Raw genomic sequence first — 27,994 nt, forward strand, 5'->3', positions numbered from 1 at the left:
GAGCCCCTCCGCCGCGCGCTGCCGTGCCGCAGCCATCCGGAGACCCGCGGGTCGCCCAGCTCCCCGGCTGCCGGCCTGGGCGGTCTCGCGTGCTGAGGGACGTTCGGCCGAGAACGCTGATCTGCGCTCGGAGCCAATTTATCGTCCTTCTTCTGCGTGGCCGCAGTCGGTAATAGGTCCCCACCAACCCGATAAGGCTATTTTTCTAACAACTCAGGGGCCGTTTAAAACACGGACTACAGCTCCGTGGGAGCGGAGATGTCGCGGCCCCGAGCGCGCAACGCAGGGCCTGGGGCCCAGGGCCAGGGCGTGTGCGCGGGAGCAAGGCCGCGACGGCGGCAGTGCAAGCTCCGCTCGCGGAACCGACTTCTCCCGCAGCCCCCCGCGCGTGTGCGCTGACGGCCCGGCCCCGCTTCCACGCTCCACTAAATTGGTCTGCGTTTTACTTCCTCCTTCACTGCACCCTCATACAGGCAGCTGCAGCTCTGGCCGGGTCGCTGGGAGATGGCTTTTAGGAAGTTTTTATTTTCTGGTGTTTCGAGACCGTCTCACTACGTAGGCCAGGCTGGCATCTGCCTCAGCGTCCCGAGTACTGGGATTGCAGGCCTGCGCCACCACGCCTGGTTTAGGGAAATATTCTCGTCACAGCGCCTGTGGTGAATAAGTATATCTCACAATGAAAACGGCTGCGTTTGGGAACTGGCTCCGTTGCGGGTTCCCTTCATCTGCAGCCCCTTTCCAGGTAAAGCGGTTTACAAGAGGGAGCACTGGCACACGCCTGTGCTCTCACTGCGCTGACACGCACGGGCGGGAGGACCCAAGCTCCTGAAGAGCCCGGGACACTCAGTAAGAAAAGAGACTGGAGATGAGGCTCGGGCAAAGACTCAGCCGCCGGAACTGCAAAACAACAAGAAATAAGAAAGAAATCGGACCGAGCAACAGCGAAGTGCGAAATACTTGGCAACCACGTGTTCTTCGGTGTGAACCCCTGGAAAAACACTTCCAGGTGTCGTGGGCCGGCAGCTCCTCAGGGAAGCCTCCCGTCCACCAGTGAACACAGGAGGAGTCTGACTCCCTGCCAGTCAGCAGTGGCTGCTCGCAACCGTCCTAAGAGGGCGTCTTGCTGCGCAGCCGCGTTCACGGTGCTCAGGGGCAGCAGCTCTGGTAGACGCGATAACCGGTGACTACAGCGTAGAAGATGTACAGTCAGAACACCTGCTCTGTAAGCGTGAAAGATGGCAGCCCCTAGAGACAGAGTCCTTGCCTCAAGGAAAGTGTGTGCTCTATTGCAAGTGGAACCTACGGATGCTGTAAGTGCCGCTGAATCAAATATAAACGCTACTTGAGCAATAGAGTCAAAGGAATTTGTACGATAGAAAATTTTGAACCAGTGGTTTTTGTTCTATGTGTTGTAATCAAACATGATTTCCCAGAATATTTATGTTTTTCTTTGCACAGATGTTATACATTCTGTGTAGTTTTCTTAAAGGGAACATTTTGAGACCGGGCCTGGTGGTGCACGCCTGTAATCCCAGCACTCTGCAGACTGAGGTAGGAGGATCGCTGTGAGTTTGAAGCCAGCCTTGGCTACAAAGTGAGTTCAAGGCCAGCCTGAAGTGCATACTGAAACCATATCTCAAAAAGACAATAAAAAACGGGGGGGAGGGGGGGAACACATTTTGAATCGTCTAAATTGGCTCTATCAACAACCAAGAGACATAAGTTCTCTTCAGTAATCTCTGAAGTTTCTTTAAATTATATGTTTAAGACAGCAGAGAAACTGGATTTTATTAGAGATCACTGCTTCCACAGAAAGGCTCTCAGAAGTACTTGAGGAGAGAAGATTTCTCTTGCACGTGAGAGTCTTAGAGGTAATAATGTATGAACTTATTCTGTAAAGCATTCAACTGTATATTTGATATGTAAAACATGTAAGTACTGATGTCAGCCCTCTCTTCAAATTTAACCTGGAAATACTGTTGTACGATTTTCTTTGGTCACAAACATTTGGGATAAGTAGAGCCACTTAGGTTAGGATATTCTTCACTGCCATTCAGCAAATCACCTGCCTGTAGTGGAGGCTATGAGCAAAAATGTCTATGATGTAACAGAACTCAGTTTTTACACTTTTAAATGATTTTCACATGATTAATTCCTCACTATTTCTCTGAAACCCGGTCTCATAAAAGTGAAGTACATGTCTTTCCCTTAAAGAAAAACCCAACACTTTCCAGGTAAACAGGTGAACCTAGTAAAGAATGAAATGCAGTCTACTCTCTCAACCCTCAAAGTTTGCAGTACTGAGACTGTCGCTCTGTTCACTTCTGAGGCAGGTGAGCACATTTGGATAGCTGAAGTTGTCAGTCCCATGTACCTCCCAAATAAAAAGCAAAGAGTAAGTAACGGTAGTGAACTGACTTGTAGGCAAAGCAGAAATCACCCTGCATGTTGCTTTGCAAAGAAATGACCTTCTCCACCCAGGCATCTTATGCAGGGTTCTGTCACGGACAGTGTTGTGTAAAGCAGCAACACTGCAGGCAAGGAGTGGCTGTCTCACTTACTGGCTTGCTTTGCGTGGTCTCCCTTCAGACAACTCATGTAAGATTCAGATAATGCACATCAGTCAGATAAGATTCAGATAATTCATAAAGGATGTACACACACACACACACACACACACACACACACACACACACACACAATCTCACTCCTGCTTTCAAGGAGGTCCTTGAAGTGGTCCTTCCAAGTCCAAGACAGCTTCAATTACTGAAAGTCTGCTGGTGGGAGAAAAGGAAGAGAAGTTTGTAGAGAGGAGTAGCTTGCTTTTTAGAAATACGTCTGTGTACAAACTATCCAAAAACACATTCTTAAATTTCCCATTTTATTTTCAACATTGAATATTTTTTCCAAGTAACTCTGTCTCATTTGTTTGTTTTATACAGATGATCTAGACATTTCTCCTGCCTCCCCATTTTTCAAGCAATTTAGCAACTGTTTAAGTGTACACATCACATTATATCTGCTACTGTTCTAAACTTTCCGTGCCTTCTCCTTTTGGAGACGGCAATTCTTGTAGTTACGAGATACAAGGCCCACATGCTCCCCCTTCCTTTCTGCTTCCTCTCTATGCCCCAGAATCAAACTCCTGCTGTTTCTGCAAAATGGGAATCACCAAGCTCCATATCAGGTCCTTGCAAGTGGAAAACTTTGCTTTGGACCTTCCCTTTATGTCAGCCAGTCCTCACAAAGCTATCCTACTCTGTGAAACCTTCATGACTAGGCAGCCAGCACCTTCCCATTTTGCTGTGCATTTGTCCAATCTTACTTTAGTTCTTTTATAATACATAGTACTAATTGAAGCTGTCTCATTCATTAATTGGTAGGCTTATTTATTGAACCTAAGCCCAATAAATGAATGAATAATGTAAACTATATCTGTGATGACACTTTTTTTCTCTCCTTGTTTTCTTCTCCCTGCAACTTAGTTCCTACTGCCCAGACAGGTGGATCCCCCATGTTACCCTCAAAACAAAGCTGGAAAAGTCAAATACCCCAAGCTGGTGATATAGCCAGGACCCATGTGCATCCCTCAAATTTACTCATCCTCACAAACAATGTAACCAGCCCACAAAAAAATTTTGCTTTAAATATTTTTAAAACAAGAAAATATATAAAATAACCTCTGCTCCTGTCTCACTGTTTGAAACTGTAATATTAGAAATAAACTCAAATCTTGACATTTTAATTGTTATTTTTAATATATCTGTGAACAAATACTTGGTAAGAACACATTTTAAATACATCAATAACTTACAAAGGTCATACCTTTCTGTGACTCTATTAAACTAACTGGTCAAAAGTGCCTCAGTTTGCAAGAAATAGGTAAGGGTGCGAGGGAAGAGAGGGAAAGCAAAGGGGAACCAAAGCCCTGGAAAGTACAGCACCCTCCACAGCTGGCCCAGAGGATGGGAGGTTCCAGTAATCCAAGTGGAACCTAGCTATGAGACCAAGAGTGTCCCGTGGATGAAACCTCAGCTGAGATGCAGATGTTACCAGAGTTGAAAAATATCCCAAGGTCTTGACGGAAGGACAAATACGGTGAATTTAACTACCACAGACTCACCAGCACCTGGGGCATCACTGGAGAGGCTCACTTATGTATGAACAATGTCCTATGAAGTGACTCGAAGTTCATCTATGACAGGTCCCTGCAAGCTTCCAGACAGCTGAGCAGTGCGCTATAAAAGCAGCCCCTGAGTTTAGGGGTGGGTGGTCAAGCTACATTTGGAAGCAGTAGCAAGATGTTGTAGCCCAGGGCTCTTAGGTACAGACTTGACCATCAAAGCTCGAGGCACAGGTTGGAACTCAAGATCTGAATCTAGAGCTGTGTGCTCCGTGCCCACCGACCTACGCCTTTTGGCTAGAGCCTGGTGGTTTGGACCCTGAACCCCTAGTTCCCGGGGAGGACGCCCACGACGAAGTCTGCCAGCTAACAAGTGGATATCCGGAGCAGACGGACCATGGCAGGGCCGTGGAGCTGGGCTGAACTCCCGGGAACTGTGCGCTGTGGCCCTAGACCCAGCAGCAGCGCCTCTGGCAGGTGGTCGTCCCGACGCACACCGAGGACGCACATTCCTGCTGCAGCCAGTCTCACGGAGGGAGCCCACAGACAGAGGGGATTGCGGCGCCTGACGAAGCCGGAAGTGCTTCAGGCCTAGTGAGGCTCTCCTGGCTGCATGGACATCCTTCCAGGGGGTCAGCTCCTGCTTCTGGAGAGCTGTGAGTTCCCTGTGGTCCACGACCGCCCGGTCTTGGCCCCGTTTCCACAGCTCATAGCGCTCAGGTTGCAGGATGCGCACAAAAGCATCCATGGAAAAGCTGACCCTCGCCTCCCCGCAGCTGCACTGAGAAGCCACTTTGCCATAATCGACCCAGCGCGGGGAGGCAAAATTGATGGCCTCTGCACAGTTGAAGCCATGGTTGAAGCCAGCATGGTAGCCATAGGGAAAAGTCACCATGAACTCCCCAGCCTCCTGAGTCATGCAGCTGAAGGGGATGCCATTGTCCCTGAGCACTGTGGGTGAGAGGAGAACCACCTTGTGCCTCAGGAAAGCGCCACAGACTCTGGAGCTGCCTGGGAAAAGCTCCCTGGCCAGAAGCTCCAGGCGCTGGCCATGCTCTGGGGGCACCGCATACCAAGTTTTGGGCTCCCCAAAGTGCAGGTAGTTGATGCTGTAGAGGTCCATGTCCTCCGTGTGCCAGGCGAACGTGGTCTTCCACATGCCAAAGTACAGGTAGGGTGTGTTGACTCCCTCGATGACCACTCCACATTCGTGCTCCAGCAGATCCAGAACGGTGCCCAGGCGCGCGAGGTTCCACTGCTTTGTGTTTTCATCAAACAAGGAGCCACTGATGTCAGCACCATAAATTGGGGAATCATAGAGGCGATTCTTCCAGTACTTTCTCTCCAAATCTTCAAAATTCCGGTGTGCGGGAGCCTGATACTTTGCACTGTTGGCCAGGCGCTGGTACTCCCTCACTGTCATGGGTTTCTTCCTTTTATGGTATTGGGTGAACACACCTGCCTGCCCAGAGACCACCTGCTGCAGAGGAGTGGCTATTAAGAGGTCACCGATGTTGTCGTAGGACTCTCTGGCTCTCCATTCCTTGGGAGGAATCACCTTGGCTAGGCCAGCTCTGTGTGCGCCCTGGGATTCCATGTAGGCAATGTATTTATCAAAATCATTAAACTCTTCTTTGGTTGGATGAAATATCATTATGCTACAACTTGGATTCTGAGCACATCTGTTTTTAGACTTCATAGTTCCAATTTAATAGAAAGCAACCTCTTAGTGTGTCGATAGATTATAGATAGTTGAGACGCAGGAAAATGCTAGTCTTTAATTATTGAGTTGCTGTTAGGTAAGAGGCAGTAAGATGTACCAGCCAACTTTTTGCAAATGAAATAATAATCTTTCTTAGGCTTTTTGGTGGACGACTGTTGTCCAGGTAGCAGCTGCCCAGATGCTGATGGTCACTCAGTCTGCAACTCTATTATTTTCCTCAGTTGGGATCTGCTTTCTGTCCTCTTGAGTTGTACTTAATTTCCCAAACCTGAGTGGATGACTGAAATATAGGAAGTGTATCTTCATGGAAATATCTGAAACAAAATCGAAATAATATAGAAAGATTGAAAATTAATGTTTGGAAAAAGTTATTGGGAAACTATAAATTAAACACAATGAGATACTCTCATTTAAAAGAAAAGCTAAAATTAAATTGCAGATACAAGTGACATGGACGTGGAACAAAACACTAGGAATTCTCAAACCTTACTAGAAGGAATGCAGAACACTACAAGTCACTCTGTAAACTGGACAGTATAAACTTGAACATATATATGTGCTATAATTTAATTGTTCTATATGTCCAAGAAATGTGCAGGGCTGTGGACTGAAATCACACCTAAGAATGCTTCTAACATTAGTTCTAGTAGCCAAATACTGTAAACAACCAAGTGGCCATCAACATTACAAATGATAAATACATTATGGTACTGTATATTCATATAATGGAATACTGTATACCACCAAAGATAAACAAAAGCTACATAAAATGCAGGAATAGTTTTACATAATAGTTTATAATAGTTGTCTAAAGATTTTATTGAACAAAAGTGTTAAAATTAAGAGATACCTATTACATGATCCCATTATGTGAAGATCAGAAGGAAACAGGAATCTACTCTCAAAGTCAAAGTAGTGGTTACCTTCAGGACGAGGTTGTTGTGAGCAGGGACCTAGAGTAATGGGGATCTCTAGTCTAACAGTGATCTACTCTGAACCTAGGTGCTGGTTACATGTCCATCAGCATAGCTTCTCATGATAATTTATCAAGCTATGGTTACTTTCACAGACTTCTGTATGTTAGTTTAAGATATAATTTGGGCAAAAACCATTAAAGACAACTGAGATATATTTTATTATATTACAAGGAAAAAGAGTGATGGAAAATAAATGAACTAAACATTCACTTGAAAAAGGCAGAAAATAGAATTTGAAGGGAAAAAGGGGTAGTGAATAAATTACAAAGAATAGAGACCATGCATTTCCTTAACTGATATTGTATACTTTGTGGCATTCCCCATGCCTTGCACAAACTGGTAGAAGCCCTACACAGACAAAGTCCATCATGACAGAATTCTTCCTCATCAAGAAGGGCAATCCAAAAGATATGAAGCAAGCAAACAGTAAGTGTTCAATCAGGGTTAGAATTTTTCCAGGCAAGAATGGTGCACAAAGAGAGGAACATGTACGCTGTTGGATTTGATGAAAGACCAGCAGAATGATCATAATGATGGACCATTAAATCTATCCTGGACAAAAAAAAATGAGAACATGTAGGCGGTGAAGGAGGGTGAAACGATATTTGATTTTGTGTGTTGAATTTCTGCATTAGGTCAAACAATCCTGTTGGGACCCTAAATAATGCAAGTTACAAAGAAAATGAAATACTTAGAACAGATTTTTAAACTAGAGAAGTCTTTGAGTCTTTTTTTTATTTTAAAGAGAAAGAAAAGAAACAACAATGAAGACAAAAATAAAATACAAAAACAATAAATACAAGATGATAAGAATTTACAATGGTTGTTATATACATATTGTTATCTTCAACGAAGGTGCTCAGATTAACAGATGTAAGAATGCAAGATTGAGCAAACAATAACAATTAATAAAAAGACAATAAAGACAATAACAATTATAAGAAAATTAGAAATGATACAGAGCTTCATTAAACAAGGTGGTAGGAAATCAACAATGGTTGTTATATTGCGTCTTCAAATTAGTTGTTCTAATTACCAGATATAAGCATGCTAAATTGCTCAAGAGAGTAAAAAATTTAACATTAACTGTTCCTTTCAATAGATCAATAGATATCAGCAATATACTTATTTGAGCTATCCTTGTATGTACATATATTTTTCCCTTTTTTAAAAAAATTTTTTTTAAAGATAAAAGAACCAAAACATATTAACAAACACACAGGCATAAGCAAAACACCTAAAAACAATACAGAATTTCAGACAAGGTGATAAGAAATTAACAATGATTGTTGCACTACATATTGTTATCTTCAAATTGGTTACTCAGATAAACACACATAGGCATGTAAGAATGTTGAAACAATTAAATATCAACTGCTCCTTTCAAGAAAGCAATAGAAATTAGTAATACAATTATCTTAGCTATCTTCTGTGTGTGTGTGTGTGTGTGTGCGCATATTTTTCCCTTCTTTTTTTTCTCTTTTCCCTCATCCCAGTTGTTCCTTCCTTTTGAGTAATTTCTTTCCCTTTCACAATATCTATTGTACCTTTTAGATTTTGTTTACTCTTTCAGGTTCTTATACTAGGGAGACAATACGATGTTTACACATGTGAATCTGATTTATCTCACTTACGAGTATGGTCTCTTGATGCATCCATTTGTCTACAAAAGCCTCTAGTTTATCTTTCTTTATAGCTGAGTAATATTCCATTATATAAAAATATCACATCTTTTTATCCATTTCTCAGTTGATGGGCATTTGGGTTGTTTCCACGATTTAGCTATTACAAATTGTGCTGCTATAAACATGGGTCCACATATATCACTGTGGTATGATATTTTTAGTTCTTCTGGAAAAATACCCAAAAGGGAAATAGCTGGGTTGAATGGGACCTCTAATCTTAGTTTACTGAGGAATCTCTGGACTGAGTTCCACAGTGGTTGCACCGGTCTACACTCCCACCAACCATGTAGAAGTGTTCCTTTTTCCCCACAACCCCTCCAGCATTTGTTGTTGGTTAATTTCTTGATGATAGCCATTCTTTCTGGGGTGTGAGTCTTTAAAATTGATATCTTAAAATCTTTATGAATTTTAACTTTATGGTACTACACTTCAAACCGTTTCTCTGTTCCCACATTTTTACCATAATATTTCTTCCTTCTCAGTTCTTGAAGTTCCTCTCTTCCCCAAATAGATGAACTTGGCCCTTATCTTCCTTTACCACTTCACCTAAACACCGTGTCTTTTTAATCTCCTACAGTTCTCTTCTGGCACTTATAGCTTCTGTGCTGTATACAGTAATGGCACCTTTATTTAGCCCTTGATTTTGTCATGTCTTTTATTACACACTTTCTATAGAATATTCCTATTCAAACTTCACAAGTATTTCATGAAGTTGGTACTGTCAGTGTTCCATTTTGTGGAGCACAAAAATCAAGGTGGAGAAAAAATATATTTAACTCAATAGTTTATGTTTTCAGTCTCAAATTATGTCTGTACCTATCTTATTTTCCATGTAGAAGTATTCTGAGGGCATGATCTGCCTCGCCCATAATGTGTTTTCCACAGGATCTTAGTACTTTATATATCGTAGGCACTCAAAAAATGTATTAGAGAAATAATTAAGTGAGGCTATCTAGAACACACTGCCTTCTCTCCTTGGCCTCACCCCATCTTTCTTCCTGTTTTCTGCAAAAGAGAGGAGAAACAATTCTTCCCAGGGCTGGTCTCTCCCGCTTGAAGTCCTTAAGTCAGTACTTTCCATATACTCTAGGACTACAGTCAATTAACTAATCACTATCATTTTTATCATTAAATCATCAGTCATCAATCTTTTTCCTGACTTCTGTCCTTTTTCTACTTTCTTTTCAGCACCAAACATATAAAAACCATGAAGTTCACATTCACGAACCTATTTCCTTATCTCTCTTTCTCCCTCTCCGATTCTGCCTCCATCTTACTACTCAAATTGTTCTCAGCAGGTCATCAAATTGCCACCCAGTGCTGTGCCAGGAGTCATCATTTACCTTTTTACATCACTGGTTCACGGCACACCTCTCCTTTCTCACCTCTAGGGCAATATTCCTCTTTCCTTTCTCCCTCTTCCACCTCCTCTTCCTATCACATACATGCAGACTTATCCAAGGCTCAATTCTAGTTCCTCTTAACTTTCTTTTTCCCATGAAGTGTCCCACTTATGTTCATGGCATTTGTTACTATTGTGCTATTTATTATCATCGCTTTCTTTAATGCCGAAGGTTTCCTGTATTTCTTCATTTCTGCACCTTGAATGGTCCAGTGAACCCCTGAAAGTCAACCTGCTAAGCACAAATTGGTTATTTCTCACCAGAAGTTAGTTTTTTGTCTTAGATGCCTTTCTTTATGCTAATAATAATGGTTATCCTAGTCACTGTTGACAATTGCATCTGTCAGTGATAGAAGATCCCATGATAGTCTACTGTGAGACAACAAGGATATTACACCCCAGGAAGGTTTCCTGTGCTCTCCTTATCCTCTCTACACAGGAAACCAAGAAATAAAGCTTACCTGCTTCACCTACTCACAGCCATCCCCACTCAAGCCAGGCTTGAGGATCTATAATGCCAAGATTACATGTATAATGTATAGTCTCCCCATTTCACCATAATTTTTTAACCTTAAAATTATCATACAATGAATTTATTAAAATTTTTAGGAATATATAATCAAAATTTGGCGGATATGTAATCACATATTCATTCTTTTTCATCTGAAACTTACTCTAAAAACTGAGAAGAGGAAATTTCAAAGGAGTGTAAATATCAGAAACTTAAACTCTATGCTGAGGGTCTTTCCTCCAAGAAATAATTTTATACTATTAATATCACACAAGCCCCCATTTTCTATTGAATATTCAATTAAAATAAGCTTTGAATTGAGTACTTTATATTTGTTTTATAAAGTACCTTATTTCCTTTCTACATTTGTGAGGCCCCTAAGAATGAAGCAACATCTCCTTTCTTAGTCTTCAGATGTTGCTCATCAAAAGGAAATACTCTGATTTTATAAGTGTAACTCTGCTCACAGCAAAACTGCTCAGAATCTTCCAATATGATAACAACACAGTACAGTAACAGCGGTAGGCCGTCATTATTCCAGCCAAATGTGTCACTTCTCTCAATGTCTATTGTGAGACTGTCATCTTGCATCTATCAAGTGGAGCTGCAAGCTACCAGTAGAGAATTGCTCTGTCACTTCAGATACTCATCCTTTTTATTCTTATCCATAGTGACCATGGTAATATGGAATCATCTAAGAAAACCTGACAGTTATGACAATTGAAAAAAGTACTTTCTTCCTATCAGAATGATAAAAAAATTATATTTGATCCCTTAAACTTGAAGGATTTTAGAAGGATAAACTTGAAGGTTTTTGAAGGATAAACTTGAAGGAACTAGAGTACTGAATTTCTTCCATGTTTTAAAACATAGTACCTCCTGAACACCCCTGCTGTGTGTGTGTGTGTGTGTGTGTGTGTGTGTGTGTGTGTGTGTGTTTTAAACTGGGAAAAGTGAGGAATGAAGTTGGGTGAGTTTAATAACCCTTTCACTGCAGCCCGTACCCAAGATACAGCATAAGAGGAAAGCCTCTTTGTCTTTCAAGTTGCATATACAGTATATTTCAAATCTATTATTTCAAATAGAGCATTGTTGGCAAAATGCCTTAGATATTAGTCATTGTTTCTTCTGACAGTCAATATCTAAATGCTGCGTTTAAGCTTTCTTTTCAAGTTAGAAAGTGTTAGCTAGCTATGGTGGTGCACATCTGTCCTCTGGGAGCCTGAAGAAGAAGGAGCTCAAACTTGCACCCAGCTGGGACAATTCAGTAATTTAATGAGACCCTGCCTCAAAAAAATTAGAAAAGTTCTGGGGATGTAGCTCAGTGCAAAGGTCCTGGGTTCAATCCTCAGTACTCAAAAAAATAAGTGTATTTATCATTCACTGAAAGTAATTTATAACCATATTTGATAGCTGAAAAAAATCTATTTTATGGAGACAAGTGATTCCCTTATTATTAAACAGTTATTTTGTTTTTACTTTTCCACTATTACTACCAATCACTTATACTTAAATATTTATCCCATATTTCAGTACATAAAACAGTATATCCAGTAAAATATTAATTGAATGAAATTCCTTAGAGTACATACTTATAAATAGAATTGCTTTATTGCACGATTAAACATTTTAATGTCTCTAATACATAGACTAAAACTTTCCAACAAGAACCTATCATTTTACATTCTCAATATTGAGCAAACTTTTTAAATTTTATTTGTGATACTTCAGATTAAACACAGGGTCCTCCCACTGAGCTACATCCCCAGCCCATTTTTATTTTTCATTTTGAAACAAGGTCTTCCTGAGTAGCTAGGTTGGCCAGGCTGGTCTCAAACTTGTGATCTTCTACCTTAACCTCTTGGAGTGCTGGAATTACCAACATACATCAACACACATGCCCAAGCAACATTACTTGGAAAAAGAAAGTATTTTACTCACTTGCTGAGGGAAAAAGGCCAGCTAATGTGTTTTCTCATCTATTTATGACTATCTTCCATGTTCCTTATATGAACAGTTTACATATTAATGTTAATATGTTAATAGATTTCAACTTGCCACTTCTTTAATTTATATTTCATTTAATGAAAGTGTTTTGATATACATTTCAATTAATTTCTGAATACATTTCTCCATATAGAGGCTCATAAACATTAATTTTTTCTTTTTTGTATGTTTATGGTACTTTAATTCTGTTTTTTTATGGGGTTTATTAACACCTAAAATTGCTTTGTGACTATGAGAATGGATATAAGGAGGATATAAATGTTTCCTAGTTCTTTATAGGTAAACAGTTCTTTGCTCCAATGTTAAATTTTATTAATCTCAAAATCAGGCTTTTTGATGATACAAACTTTTTGAACTACTTCTTTGGTGATTTTCTGTAACCTTTTTGCACTGTACATATCTCATGTTAATTGGATATTGGACTGTGCATAGATTAGACCTCTAATTTTCTGTCTTTCTTTCTTTCTCTCAGTTTCCTATCTTTTTGAAAAATTTTACCTATATTCTGCAAAACTCCTTTTGTCTTTTTCATTTCTCTTGTGAAATTTTCAATTTCCAGTGGGTCATTCCTTTTCCTTTAATTTTTGTTTGGTGGGTTTTGGCTTTTTTGTTTGTTTTGTTAAGTATGTAAATTTTCTTTATTTTCTTTGTTATTTGCTTGGTTTTTTTTATGGGTGAGTTTTTTCTTTTGTTCCTCGGAAAAGTATTAGAATATCAGTGGTTTGGGGAGTTTTTTTTTTTACTCTATGGTCAATTTCTTTGAAATTGCCCCCCTCCTTGTTCTCTCTCTCTCACATTTAAGACTCTTCTCAAATATCTGATAGTTCTTGGCTCATACAGTATAGTTCGTATATAGAAGTAAAGTTCATAAAAGTTTATTAGAAGGTGAAGGTGCACGGCTTCATGAGGATGCTTCCCTGCATAGTGATCTGGCTGTTTTCCAGGTGAAGCCCCAGTGCTGGTATCTTTAAGGCTGGTTGCAGTCAACTGGTTCAACTTTCCCCTTGAGGTAGAAGGGTCTGGATTCCCCACCAGAAGAAAAAGGAAAAAGGTCTAAAAGTTCCAGTATTCAGATTGTAAAGTTCACTTAATTTGCTTTCCCCATGACTACACTCTCAGTAGTTCCTGGAAATTTCCACTCGAGAGACCACTTCCCACTCACTGTAGAAAATGAAGCTCAATCTTTTGGCAGGGTCAGAGAGTGGCTGTTTAACCGGCTTCTGAGGGAAGGGGGCACCTAGGGCTCTACATGTTTCTTAGGCTTTCAACAAATTTTCCTCATCCTCGTTCCAACTGCCACTTCCAGGAATACCCAATGCCATGACATTCTAAGCCTTCTGGGTTCTATAGACACATGGCTGCTTCTTGGCTTTTGTTCCTGCCATCTAGGACTCAGCTTCCCAGGCCTGATAAGTCAGTTTACGCTTCTCCATACACTTTCTAACTTCCGAATTCCACCAGACCTTGTCTCCTTTGTCACCTATCTTTAGATGTTTATTCCTCAAAACATAAACCCTGTTACAGTTATTTAGGAGGTTTGGGGGAAGTAGTAAAACATGACTGATGATTGCTGATTCCCACCTTTATTGCTCTGTTTTCCCAAATGTATCTCTTGATACTTCCTTACACAAACTCTTGGCTGTAGTCAAGTATGTCTAGTCATTGGCCCTGATTATGTCTTCCTTCCTTCCTCCGTCCCTCCCTCCCTTCCTTAACTTCTTTCTTTATTCTCCTTTTAAATTATAACCCTGCCTTCCAGACCAGCCTGGGGTTTTGATACACAAGGCATCTTTCCCTACCAGCCCTCCACGTTAGTGAGGGTTCTATCTGCTGTACTCTGAGCAGCACTATTTGCCTGGACCGTTTACTTGGTACTTAACACAAACTGTTGAGGTGAAAGCTCTCCAGAATGTGTTTGACTTGACACGCAGCTTTAACCTCTGCCAGGCACTTATCTAAAATGATAAATTTCTCCCATAAGATGTGTTTGCTTCTTTCTCCAAAACATCTGCCTGTTTCTGCCCCTTTCTTGATAAGCTTCATAGCACAGAAAAGGTAAAACGATGACTTATGCTATACCCTTTGTGCCCCCAAATGCCAACATTTTGTGTGGACCAACTATTTAGGAACATCCAGAAGGTGTGTAGCTATAGAATTGAAAGATTCATGACAGGAAGCATCAAGTATGAATAGTGTAAACCTTGAAACTGGGATTTGGTCTTTAAATCCAAAAACTTAGTGTCATATTATGATTCACCGTGACATATAATAAATTGAGCATGGAATTACTTATGTCATTTGAGTCACCTCTATTTACTTTCATCTGTTGGATGGACACTATGGCAGTAATAGTGGTATCTAGTAGCAGAGGCAGGAGCCATAAGGATACAGTTGATGAAGCAATTACTAATATATCCTTCTTTGAATTGTCAATCAACTATAAATAAATTCCTTGGGTAGCATGTAAGTCTGGTTCTTGGACTTCCTAGAGATTCTGTAACTACTCAATATTTAAATAATTCTTTTGGCTTAAACTGGAGTGAATTCTATGGTATGTAACTACACGAACCCTGACTAATAGATTTCCCCTTTATCGTTCCTAGTCCTCATATTCAATCACTACACATTCTAGCTGTTTCTCCTGGTTTTGTTATTTCGTTTTTTTAGACTTTTCAAGTTTAGACATTGTGGCCACTCAAACTATAAGATATGGGTTTTATTCTCCCACCCCAATAAACATAAACTACCTCTGCCCTTCTCGTATGGTTGTATCAAAATTTTAGTTAAATTAAGTCTGAGTTTTTACCAAATAGAATTAGTCACTGCTGGTTCTCATAGTGTACTGTGATTACACTGTCATTTGTATATAAATATTTATTATCTTGTAGCTGAAAATTGTCTTCTTTTAGTGGTTTTGTTTTACACATATTAATTCATTCCCCAAAATTTTTAAATCTTCTAAATGTATAAAACACACCAAATACTAAAGCAGGTTTCTCTTCTCAGAAATATTCTTCCCGGAGCTTGGTTGAATCTGGAGTGGTTAGTCCTTAGGCTGTCACACAGCCTGCATCCCAGCACATTCACATACATCATAATCCCTATTTTGTTAGATCCCTCAGTCCTCTCCATCTCAGTCTCTTTCCCGTGTACTCATTTGTGTTGATAAAGCACAGCCATCAGGAGTATCTTTGAAAGTTTCATTAGAAGATTAAGTAGCTTGCAGAATCTCCAAAAGGACCAGAGTAGGGTTTGAAGACAGTCAGGAACCATACCCAACTTATCCAACAAAATGTGTGGATGTACTCATGTATCTCTTCTCATTAAAGCAACAAAGGCATTTTCACCTAGAGGCTATGCCACTTCTCTTTCTGAAAGCTCAGTCTCCTACCACCTTCCTCCAAAGGCAGATTCTTTGCAAAATCTACTTCCACGAATTTCTTCAATTGAGGTCTTTCATGGAAGTGTCTGATTGGGACAGCCTCCTAGGTCATAATCTATGTTTAAGAAATACCTATGCCTTTTCAATAATAAATGCTGGAAAACTTGAGTTCTGGCTTCAACTTTGGTGAGGTGGGGATCATAATGTGGCCTGTTCTCAAATACAAAAAGGAAATTTTAAAATTATTGAGTGGCCACAAATGTCACAATGGTTTATCAGATTTTGCACATCTGAAAATGTCTTTTTCTACTCTCCAAATTCTTTTTCTTTCAGAATTGTGGAGATACTTCTTTATTGAATTCTATCTTCTCAGAATCCAAAACCAATCTGTTTTCTGATCTTATACCATCTATTTTAATTCTCTGAACTTTTAGGCTATTACTTTGATCTTCATTTTCTAGGATTTTACTAAGATATAACTGGTAAATCTTTCTTATCAACTATTGTGCTTGCAATATAGAAGCCACTGTCATCTTTGCTGTGAAATTGATTTGTATTTTCAAATGTATTCTTTTCCATTCCAGTTTCAGTTCTCTTTCTCTCTTGTTGTACATCTGTACATACAATTAGTTGAACATCAAACCCTTTGACTGGTCTTTGAATTATCTTTTCCTTATTTTCCAACATTTTGTTCTTCTGTTAAATATTTGCCAAATCTGTCAATTATTTTTAAATTCCAGGAATTATTCTTGTTCTCTAAATAGCACTTCTATTAAAAATTGTAAAAATATTTCCCATGGCTGTCGATTTTTCTCCTCTCTCTAGGAGTGTTAATTATAGTTATACTTCATTTGTTTTTAAGAAGCAGGCCCTACAGAGTTGGATTTGCCGTGCATAATAGTGAGCTTCACAGAGAATGCTTTAATAAGGATCTAGTCATTTCCTTTAGAGATACAGACACCTGTAAGTATCTGAGGCTAAGAATCTAATTAAGACTAAGTTTAGACTAAGTTTATCTAATTTGAAACTGGGGCCCAGAAATTTATGATGTCTTGAGTTTTGTTCTACAGAAATATTAAAAATAGAGAAATTAGAACCTATAATGAAAACCTTCATTCCAACGAGTGAGAATTGAGACCTTTACATTTCATTTGCTTCAAGTAGTTTTTTAACAACTTTATTGAGATATAATGTACATAACACAAAATGCATCCATTTTAAGTGAACACTTAAATGGTTTTCAGTATACTTACAAAGCTGTGCATGCATCACCACAACCTAATCTTAGAATGCTTCCATCACGCCAAAACGGATCTCTGTTCCCATATGCAGTCACAGCCCATTTCCACACCCACATCCCGGCAAGCACTAATCTACTTTCTACCTCCATCAATTTGTCTCCTCTTGATATTTAATATAAATGGAATCTACAAAATGTGCTATTTTATGTCTGGCTGCTTTCAGCATTTTTTTGAAGTTCACCTATGTGGTAGTATGTATGAGTATTTTGGTTCTTTTTATAGCCAAATAATATTCTATGGTTATACTAATATTCATTCATCAATTGATGGACATTTAGGTTGTTTTCATTTCTGAGTTATTCTGAATAATGTTATGAACATTATGTACACGTTTACATGTACACATTTATATGTGGACATACATTTTTATTTCTCTTGGTAGATACCTAGGAAAGGAATTGTTAGATTCTATCACAACTCTATGTTTAACATTTTGAGAAATTGCTAGTTTTCTAAAGTAACTGTAACATTTTATATTCCCAGCATATAATAGAGCTCCAGTTTCTCTGACATCACCAAATACTCGTTATTGTCTCTTCTACTATAGCAATTCTAGTGAGTATAGAGTAGTAATCACTGTGGTTTTGTGATTTACATTTCCTTAATGATGATACTGAGCATCTCTTCATATAGTATTGGCCATTTACATCTTTTTCAGAGATTTCTATTCAAATCTTTTGCTTTTTTTTTTTTTTTTGTCTTCGCATTACTGAGCTATAAGAAGTATTTACATGTGCTGGTCCCTTACCAGATATATGATTCGCACATATGTTCCCCATGTTGTGGGTTTTCTTTTTACTTTCTTGGCTATGCTTTTGGAAGTAGGTAAGTTTTGAATTGTGATAAAGTCTACTTATCAATTTTTGATGTTCTTGCTTGTGCTTTTGGTACTGTTTCTAAGAAACAAGAGACGAGCTTAAGATCACAAAAATTTTCCTGGCTTTTTTCCTAAGGTTTTTATAGTTTTAGCTTACATTTAAGTCTACAATCAATTTTGACTTAATTTTTGTATAGGGATCCAAATCCATTCTTTTGCCTGTGGATATACAGTTGCTTGAGCACTTTTTGAAGATCATTTTCCCCTACTGAACTGTCTTTAAACATATACTAAAAATCAATTCACATAAATATAACAGTTCATTTTGGACTTTCAACACACTACCTTGAACCTGTGCTTATTCTAGAGTACCAGTACTGTGATTACCATAATTCTGTGGCAGGATTTTAAATAGGAAAATGCTAAGTCCTCCACATTGGTTTTTTCTCTTTTTCAAATTGTTTTGGCTGTAAGGGGTCTTTTGTCTCCACATGAATTTTAGAATCAACTTTTAATTTCTGAGGGGAGAAAAACAGCAGAAATTGTAATAATGATTACTCTAAATCTGTAGAACAACTTGGGGAGTATTACTGTCTTAATAATATTTAGTCTTTGCCCCATGAACACAAAATATCTTTCCACTTACTTAAAACTTTTACTTAACAATGTTTATAGCTCCTAGGGTGTAAGTCTTGCATTTCTTTCATTATTTTTTTCCTAAATATTTTATTCTTTTTTACTAGTGTATAGAAAGCAACTGATTTTTTTGTAAACTGACCTTGTATCTGAAACCCTGACAAATTTTCTTAGTCCTAGTAGTTTTTTAGTTCTTACAATGTTTTACACATAAGGTCATGTCATCGAGTCACTTTTTATACATACGGTCATGCCATGTCAATATAGTTTCATTTCTTTCCTACCAATCTGGATACATTATTTTCCTTGCCTAATTCTCTAGCTAGAACCTTCAGTATCCTGCTAAGTAGTAGTGAGGAAAACATACTTAAGGATCTTGTTCCTACTTTTAAGTAAAAGAAATAAATACTTCAGATAGAAGTCCATTTCATACTCCAAATCCCTTCCTCCATTTCCCTCCCCATTTGTAACTACAACCATGAATATGGTGCACTTCCATGTCTAGATAGCTTTTCACTTGTGTGTGTGTGTCCATTAATGATAGAGTACTGTGTTGGATGTCTGCTATTTTATTTTACATATAAATGATTTTATAATATGAAAATGTGACCATTTCCTGCAATTTAAACATTCAACATTAAAGGTTTTAAGACGTTTCTATTATAAAATATACTCTTAGAATATATATGTATATATATGCATGTATACATATTTTTTAAGAATATATTTTATTGATGCGTATCTCTTGGTGGAATTTTACATTACTTCTAATGCATACTGTTACAAACAACACCTTGTATCTCTTTGTGCTCATATATCATTTATCTAGATTAGATAATTTAACAAGTAACACAGAAACTAAAATCTGTATTTTGCTAGGCAATGTCAAGTTGCTCAAACTACTGGCTATCCTAAAAACATTAACCAATAGAATAGGAGAGTTTCTGTCTCTCCATAACCCCAGGTGTGCAATTTGATTAATTTATCTCCTTTTATTGCTTTATTATTAATACCATTATAGGGTAGCCTATTTAATGGTAAAGTCAAATCCTTTTTCTCTGATTTACTGACCTTTTCTAGGTTTCAGATCTGTGAATCACCAGTTACATCTTTTAATCATTTTTTGTTAGACTGCTTTTTAAGACTTTTTCTGATTTGTAAGCTTTTTAAATGTTTGGGATATTAATTCTATGTCTATTGTATTTTCACAAACACCTTCTTTCAGCCCATCACCTCCATTTAAATCATGTCACAAATGTTTTTAAATCAAATGTAATCAAATTTGCTAAGTGTTTTTATTATCATTCATTCCTTATGTCCAATTCAAGTAACACATTGCTTTGAGGTGACAAAAAATTCTACCTTCTTGTAATTATTTTTTTACTTTTATTTGGTTTCACTCATTTGAAACATTGTGTGGCTGTCAGGAGGCGCGGATCCGTATTTCTGGTCTGGGCTTTCTTTGTTTTACAAATCCAGTTGTCTATTCGCATGTTCCCTTTTGAGTTGGGATCTTCCTCTCATATGTCAAGTCATAACAGATCTCCTAAATGCTCCATAAGGCCCAATCATTTATTTTTATATTGTGACAATGCTGCTCTCATTTAACTACTACAATTTTATATTTAGCATTGGTACTTGGAAGTCTCCACATCTTCATATCTTTTTCTCAGAAGCAATTTGGCTAGATTGGCTAGATTTATAAACTTCAGCATTCATTTTAGAGTAAATCTGTCAAGTGCTATAAAAATTGTTTGATTTGAATTAGAATTGCACTGAAAGCAGAGAAAAATTTGAGGAAGATTTCCACAGCTCTTGTTGAGCATTTCCATTCACTAAATGGTGTATCTCTCCCTTTATTCAAATCTTCATATGTATACTTCGATACTAGTTTCAACATTTGTTCTCGAGTTTTCCATGTAGATTATAGTATTTCCTAGAAAAAAACACAAATTGCATCTCCTCCTTTTCCACAACTCATACTTATTCTATTTCAGAGCTAGGCAGGAATGGAAGTCCTAAATAACTAGATATGATCTTTAGTAAAACACTGAATGTTGGCTAAGTTAGTAAGAATTTTACACTACTTTAGATTTTAATATGAGTAGTTCTAACCTTTAACATTAGGATACATCTTATCACTTCTCATCTAACCTGAGACACTTTTGAGAACAAAGGGACCCAGAAATGATAGGCATAAACCAGAACACCAATATACAACAGTTAAAAAGCAACAGAATATAGAACTTTGTACTCAAACTGTGGAATGTAATTTCTTTCAAGTATTATAAGAACTTAGAAAATTTACCAAAAAACTGGCGCTATAAAACAAGTTTTAATGAAAAATGGTTAAAATCAGTGACCACAACACAATAAAGTTAGAAAATAATAAAACAGACAATTCATAGTCCTACAAAATTAAAAATATTTAATGAAATGAAACAAAAACCAAATTGGGAAATACTGTGATCTAAATGAGAGTGAAAACACTACATTTAAAATCTTATGTGATACTAGTAAACAGTATTAAAAGAGAAATTTAAAGCCTTACATAAATATTTAAGAAAAGGAAGATGGCTAGAAAATTAAATGAACTAAGCATCCATCTGAGGAAATTAGAAAAAAAAAAAAATAACCAGGAAAGTAGAAGAAAATAACGTCAAAACTTGGTGAAATGCAAAACCAATATAAAACAGAAAACAGACATACCCAGAAGGTTTCTTCTTAATTCTAATAAAATTGAAAAATCTTTGGTAAGAATGGTGGAAAAACAAAAGAGAAGGCATAAATAACCATATAAGGAAAAATAAAGGGAATGAATACCCATATAGATGATACAGAAATTAAAAAAAGAGAATATAGCACGAACAACTTTATGTAAATATGTATTGATTGAAATAAGTTAAATGCCTAGAAAAATATAATAGCAAAACTGACACAAAGAAACACAACATTAATTATATCCATAACCAAAAAGGAAACTGAAGCAGTCATCCAACTCTTCCCAGAAATAAAAGTCCAGGCTTAGATGGCTATATCAGCAAATTTTACCGTTCAAGGAAGCTGTAGATCCAATCTTAGACAAATTTCCACAGAGAACAGAAAAAGAAAGAATACTTCCTAATTCATATTATAATACAAATAGTATAAATCTCCCACAAGGACACTATGAGAAAAAAAAAGCCAATTTCTCTCATGATATAGATACGAAAGTCCTAGAAAATTTGAGCAAACTAATTCCAAGAATGTTTGCAACATGATCCAGATGTGTTTATGACTGTAACGAAAGGCTAGCTGCAAATTTTCAAACTTTTAGAAAATGATAAGTTAATGTAATAACATACATTATAACAGACTAAAAGCGAATCTCAGATGCAGAAAAAATATCTGCTAAAATTCATTATTTTTTTCAGCAAACTAAAAAAATCTTAATAGTACTAAAGCACATCACCCAAAACCTTCCGCAAAATCACTCTTAATAGTAAAAAGTTAAAAAGTTTTCCTTTGTGGTTCAGGGAAAAGACAAGGATGCCTGCAATAAGCACTTTTATTCAACAATGTCTTGAAAGTCCTAAACAACACAAGGCCAAGAGAAAAGGAGAGGGAAGGGGAAAAAAGACTGGAAAGAAAAGAATAATATTGTCGGTATTACAGATATGAGTGTACGTGAAAAATCCAAATCTCCGAGTAAACCATCTGAATTAAGAGGACAGTTTGGCACATTCTCTGAAGTTAATTTTTCTTTTTTGTACCAGGAATCTAACTCAGGACCTTGCACTTGCCAGGCAGGCACTTGTGCCACTGAGCTATATCCCCAGGCCTAAGTTCTCTGAACTTAAAATAGCTATATATAAAAAATCAATTATATTTCTATGTACAATAGCAACACAAAATCTAAGAAAGATGCCATTTACAGTATCATTAAATGCTAATTGGGATCTAAAACTTTAAAAATTTGCAATATTTCTATGAAGACTACAATATATTAAATACACTTTAAAGTATTTAAAGATAACCTAAATAAATACAAAAGTATAGAACCTGCTAGTAGATTTGGAGACTCAATGTTTCTAAAACGTCAATTTTTCTTAATCTATAAAGTCAATGTTATCCCGATTAAAATACCAAAGGTACTTTTGTGGAACTCGATAAATGTCTCCTAAATTTTATACTAAGATCCAAAAGACCAGGACTTGCAAAGGCACTCATATAAAAAAGGAAAGAGGTGAGAAGACTTGTTCAGCCAGATTTTAAACCCTGCACAAAAACGATTTTCTGATGGAGCTGTGGAAGTCCTAAGAAGCCTTGTGAATAATATCTGAGAAAATTGTGATGACCTCAAAGTAGGGACATTTTCAAGCAAGAAATACTGTAAGTACAAGGGAGATTAATAAGTTTAACTACCCTAAACGAAAGATTTCTGTATATCAAAATCAGTGTCAGCCTGGGCGTAGAGCTCAAGGGTTAGAGTGATTGCCTAGCATGCCCATGGTCCTATGTCCAATCACTAACGCACAAGATAAGAAATCAGTATAAAAATATTTCAAAAGGAGAGGCCAAGAACTGGGAAATTATATATGCAATACAAATAAGTACTAGAGAATCTGTATCCAAAGTATCACAAATTCATAGAAATTCACTAAGATAAAGAAAATTTGATAGAAAAGTACTTCACAAAAGGAAACCAAATAGAAAATGGCATATAAATTAGTAATCAAGGAAGGAAATAGAAATTAAAACTTAAATGACTTTTTTTTGCCTTTTGAGATTGCGTCTTAGTATGTAGTTCAAGCTAGCCTTGAACTTACTATGTTGCCAAGGCTGACCTCAAACATGTAGTGATTTTCCTGTCTCAGCCTCCCAAGAGCTGGGACTACAGCATGCACCACCATACCTGGCTCTTTAATGATGTATCACTACATACCACAAGATGAGATGGAAATAAAAAGTTATACAAAGTGTGGTATATATTTATATTTGTATATGTTATGTATTCATATATTTATGAATACATAATATATATACAAAATACACATATATATATACCTTTACACATTTTCAAGAATGTTTATAGTGGCATTATTTGTAATACCACCATAATGGAAATATAATTGATAGGATAATATAGTGCATATTTTTACACAATGCAATTCTAAATAGTTTGCCACACATGCACATAACATACATTGAGAGGGAAAAAGCAAAACACAATAGAATATAAATGATTCATTTATATAAATATTTAAAACTTATTAAGGTTCAAAAATTAGCAAGACTAAGTATCATTTAGAAATATATACATAGGCATTTATTGAAATTTATTTTGGGTCTTTATACTTAATTAGTTTTGGTAAATGTTCAAAAGTCACTGAAAATAATGCAGTTTTCCTATTTTGGTTATAGGATTTCATATACATACAAAAATACAATGAGCATACATACAAAATACACACATATGCACACATATAACATATAGCAATGGCATTATCTATCAAGCTGAATTTGTTAAAAAAATTCTCATGATAATCATAGATTGGTCACCTTATAATTTCGTTTTGCTATATATTTTTACAACTATGTGGTTATCTACATACGTATTTATGATTGTCGTATTTTCTAGCAAATACTTGTGATGTAACAAGATGCACCTTGTCTTCCTACTGATATTATTCAATATAAAGAATAGTTTGATTATATTGCTAAAGTTTTTGTTTATAATTTGCCTAGCCTTTTTCTATCATTTCATTTTCTATACCTCAGTTGTTAAGCTGTTTATTTCTAATTATCTTAGGAATAATGTTCCAGCCTACTAATGAGATGGTGATGTGATCAGGCTAGACAGAGGCGGTTATTCTAACTGTACCAGTAATCTAGTGAATGATATGTCCCATAAAGGCGATCTCTAAGAAGCCACTCTCTAGGCCTCAGCGTGTCTTCATTTAAAATCAGGATTTTATTGGTAGAATACAAATCACTTTATTTCTCTATTTTTCCTACTTGTCAAAACAGATTAAAGCACTAGCTCTTTTTATTAGAAAATACATTTGCAGGTTAAAATTTCAATCCAGATCCTATTATTTATATTACTTTATTTTAAAATGTGATTTCTGACTCATGAGCATTGGTGGGTTTTTTCCATATTTTGTATTAAGAGCCTCAAATATTTTTAAGTGAAACTGTTGCCTTCTGCAGATAGATACTTTCATAAATAAGGGGGCTTACTAGAATTTAGATAAGTGACTCAACTGATAAAAATGGAGAGAGACTGTACTGGAGTTGTAACCACATTGAGGGTATGAGTAACTTAATGAGTTAACTTAATTTTTAATTAACTTAATTTATTAAAAAACATGACTGTTTAATTTAGTGACTATCTCCCAAATCAAAACCATTTCTCTGGATCTTGTCATATCTTCATTTGAAATCAGGATTTCAGAATGTAAGTTAATGTTTTCTCCTTTAAAATATAATAAAGTAAGGCAGTAACTTCATACATCAGAACACGTTTTCCTGATAAAACTCATTCATTCATCCATCTATCCACCCATTCATTTATTCTCTCATTTGCAAAACTGGAGAGAAGTCAAAATATCTCTATTCTCAAAAAAAGGAGGAAAAAAGGAAAAAGAGGTAGCAGAGATAAATACAGCTGAAGGAGGGGAATGTGGATACCAGTATTCCATGGGGGAAGATAACCATTTAAGAAACTATAAGAGAACTGGCAAGCAGAATTAGGGGTCCAACTACATTTTTGCAGTAATGGGTTTAAAATAAAATAAACAAATACAAAAATTTATGAAAGCTTGTATGATCTTTGCCAGCTAGGTTAGCTAACAGGATGAATTATAAGTCTTCAGTAAACTTTTCAACACTTCTTTTTGAAAAATATTTTCACACTGCTTAAATCAAAGGTTTTATTTCATTTTCTTAATAGTACTTTCAGACCATTTACATAGCTTGGCATGGTGACACACACCTGTAATCCCAGCACTCAGGAAGCTGAGGCAGAAAGATTACAGAGAATTCAAACCAGCCTGAGTTACATAGCAAGACCCTATCTCAAAAAAAAAAGATTAAGTAAAAAAATTGTTGATTTTTTTATTATTTTCAGACATTTTAGTCAAAAGCTTTTAATTTTGTGAACTGATTGATTATATTATATGTTGGTGTTATTTAAATTATTGAGAGTTTATTTTATTATAGTTGGCAGTCAAAAGATTGGGTAGTTAAATGGATTGAGGTGACTCAATCATGAGATTGATAAAAACCTTTACAATATACAACTGCATATTACTTTCTATAATTGGGTCACCATCTTGCCATTGTTACCCTATTCTTCTATTTCATAGTGCATCATTCATTCATTCATTCATTTACTCATTCAACAAATACTTACTCAGCACCTATTTTGTGCCAGGCACTGCTCTATATGCAGAGGATACACCAGTGAACAAGAGACAAGGTTCCTGCTTTCCTGGAACTTACGCTCTAATACAGGAAGATAGACAATAATAATAAAAATAATATTAATAACGATGGCTAACATATATCTACCAAATCCTGATGAGACGATTCTAAGCACTTTACAAGTATTAATTTACTTAATCCTTACAGTAACATTATGAGGCAGGGACTAGAATTAGCCTCATTTTTATATAAGGACACAGGGTGCAGAGGGAGAATAACTTGCCTACAGTCACACAGCTAGGAAAAGGACTAAACTGGAATTTAGAACCAACGTAGGCTAGACCTCTTTCTCTCAATGCCCTTGCTATGCAGCCTTTCAGACCTAAAACAAGGAAATGCAACAGCAAACATACAGGTAGTGTTCATAAGTGTGAAAAAATAAAACAGGGTGATGTGATGCTATTGTGGGGGTGCAAATAGAGATGTCAGGGAAAACCTCCAAAACCTGTAGTATCTGAGTTGAGACTTGAAGGATGGCAACACAGTCATCTTGGGGCAGAGGCAGTGAAGAAAAACTAGCATAAACTCCTCTAAACAGAAGAAATACCAACTTGACTACTAGAGCTTGGTATATAAGAATGAACGATTGGAAGTCAAGTCAGGGATAAAGCAGAACCCAGACTCCATGGGACCTCAGGTCACTTGAAGAAATACGACTTTTACTCTAAGTGCAGCAGAATATTATAAAGGAACATAAATCATCAGATGGATAATTTTGAAAGATGGCGTCCACTGCTACATGCAAAATTGTAGTACAAAAGAAGCAGGAAGACCCACGGGGGCAATTATGAGCGGAAGATGACTGTGGCTTGGCTTAAGGTGGTGCCATGAATGACATTTAGGGTAACTTTTGAAAGAACGGGCGAGACTGGCAAATAAGCAGGATCCAAAAAGTGAAGGAAAAGGAATTTAGGTGGGTATCCTGGGATTTTGGTTTGAGTTATCAGTACGATGTATAAGGGGAATACCTTCCTACGAAAAATCTAGATTTGCATCGTGAACTTTGAGGGGAAGGATCTTTTTCTGCTTTTCTTTCTCAATTTAAAATTGAGCTTGGGGAGAAAAGTATTTAAATGTTAAATTTTATGAGACCCTGACACAGGAAGCTAAGTTGGGGAAGCTGGATTTTTGTTTGTTTAACAATCACTTATTGAGCATCTAAGTCAGGCCCACTTCTACGGGAGGCGACATATACATCTGCATCAAGACAAACTCAGCCCTGCCCTCAGCGAGCTTTTTCTCAGGACGGGAGAAGACGGCCCTGTGACCCCCGCCCGCGCCCCCTCTTCCACGCCTCGTTAAAACTTCCCCAACGCCTGAGTAGCCATCTTAATTCCACCTCGCGCTCCGGGCAGTTGGGCCCACCAACGTTCCAAACGTTCAAGGTCGTAAACGCTAACACTGACATCTCCCGTCCAGCAACGCTAAACGCCTTCTTAATAAAAATAAAAATTTCACAAACAATACGACTACAACCTTTGCTTTGAAGTCTAATATTTTTGCAGGAATGGTACCTTTATAAAGATCGTGGCTGCCCCCGTAACATTTTTGTTCTTTCTTCATATCCAATTAAATGAAAACACTAGTTTTTCCGTAGCCCAACTCCCTAGGCTTGCTGGGTCTAGCTCAGGAGAAAGGACCGAAGCAGGAGCCGTTGAATTCAAACAGTTTGGTGTAATCCCAGCCGGGGACGTGGTGTCGGCTACCCGGGGTTTCCCATCCACGCAGAACCGGAATGGAGGAGTCTGGGAGGGGGTCGGGAAAGGAAAAGACGGAAGAGACATTAAGTAATTGGTTCTCCAAGGTATAAAACGATATTTAGGGTCTACTCTAAGGCACTGATTTCAAACACCCGCCCCCTGGGCTGTTTCGGCCCCGCCCCCTGGTGTCGTCACGCCAACGTCCACCAGCGCCTCTGCGGATTGGTCGTGGCCTCCGCCGCTGAAGGCGGGTAAAGAGCGTG

General features: G+C 37.4%; 1 protein-coding gene across 3 annotated transcripts; it reads right to left on the minus strand.

Moving 5' to 3' along the window:
• Positions 1-2,867: 2,867 nt before the first annotated feature.
• Kdm4d (lysine (K)-specific demethylase 4D) lies at positions 2,868-27,933 on the minus strand. 3 transcript variants are annotated; one of them, XM_005414887.2, is made up of 3 exons: positions 27,546-27,933; positions 25,961-26,052; positions 2,868-6,160 (listed from the first exon to the last, which is right to left on the minus strand). In XM_005414887.2, the coding sequence occupies exon 3, from the start codon at positions 5,820-5,822 to the stop codon at positions 4,260-4,262; it is 1,563 nt and encodes a 520-aa protein (XP_005414944.2). In that variant the 5' UTR covers positions 5,823-6,160; positions 25,961-26,052; positions 27,546-27,933; the 3' UTR covers positions 2,868-4,259. The 3 variants fall into 3 exon arrangements, 2 of the variants coding, with proteins under 2 accessions (XP_005414944.2, XP_013365553.1); XR_001232568.1 differs by lacking the exon at positions 2,868-6,160 and adding an exon at positions 17,782-20,500; XM_013510099.1 differs by lacking the exon at positions 25,961-26,052.
• Positions 27,934-27,994: the final 61 nt, after the last annotated feature.

Source organism: Chinchilla lanigera, unplaced genomic scaffold, assembly GCF_000276665.1.
Source record: "Chinchilla lanigera isolate Chin_1 unplaced genomic scaffold, ChiLan1.0 scaffold00204, whole genome shotgun sequence".
Taxonomy (NCBI): Eukaryota; Metazoa; Chordata; class Mammalia; order Rodentia; family Chinchillidae; genus Chinchilla; species Chinchilla lanigera.

What these genes read in the sequence shown, in the direction of transcription:
- Kdm4d (XM_013510099.1), bottom strand. Translation starts at nt 5,822, where the DNA reads ATGAAGTCTAAAAACAGATGTGCTCAGAATCCAAGTTGTAGCATAATG.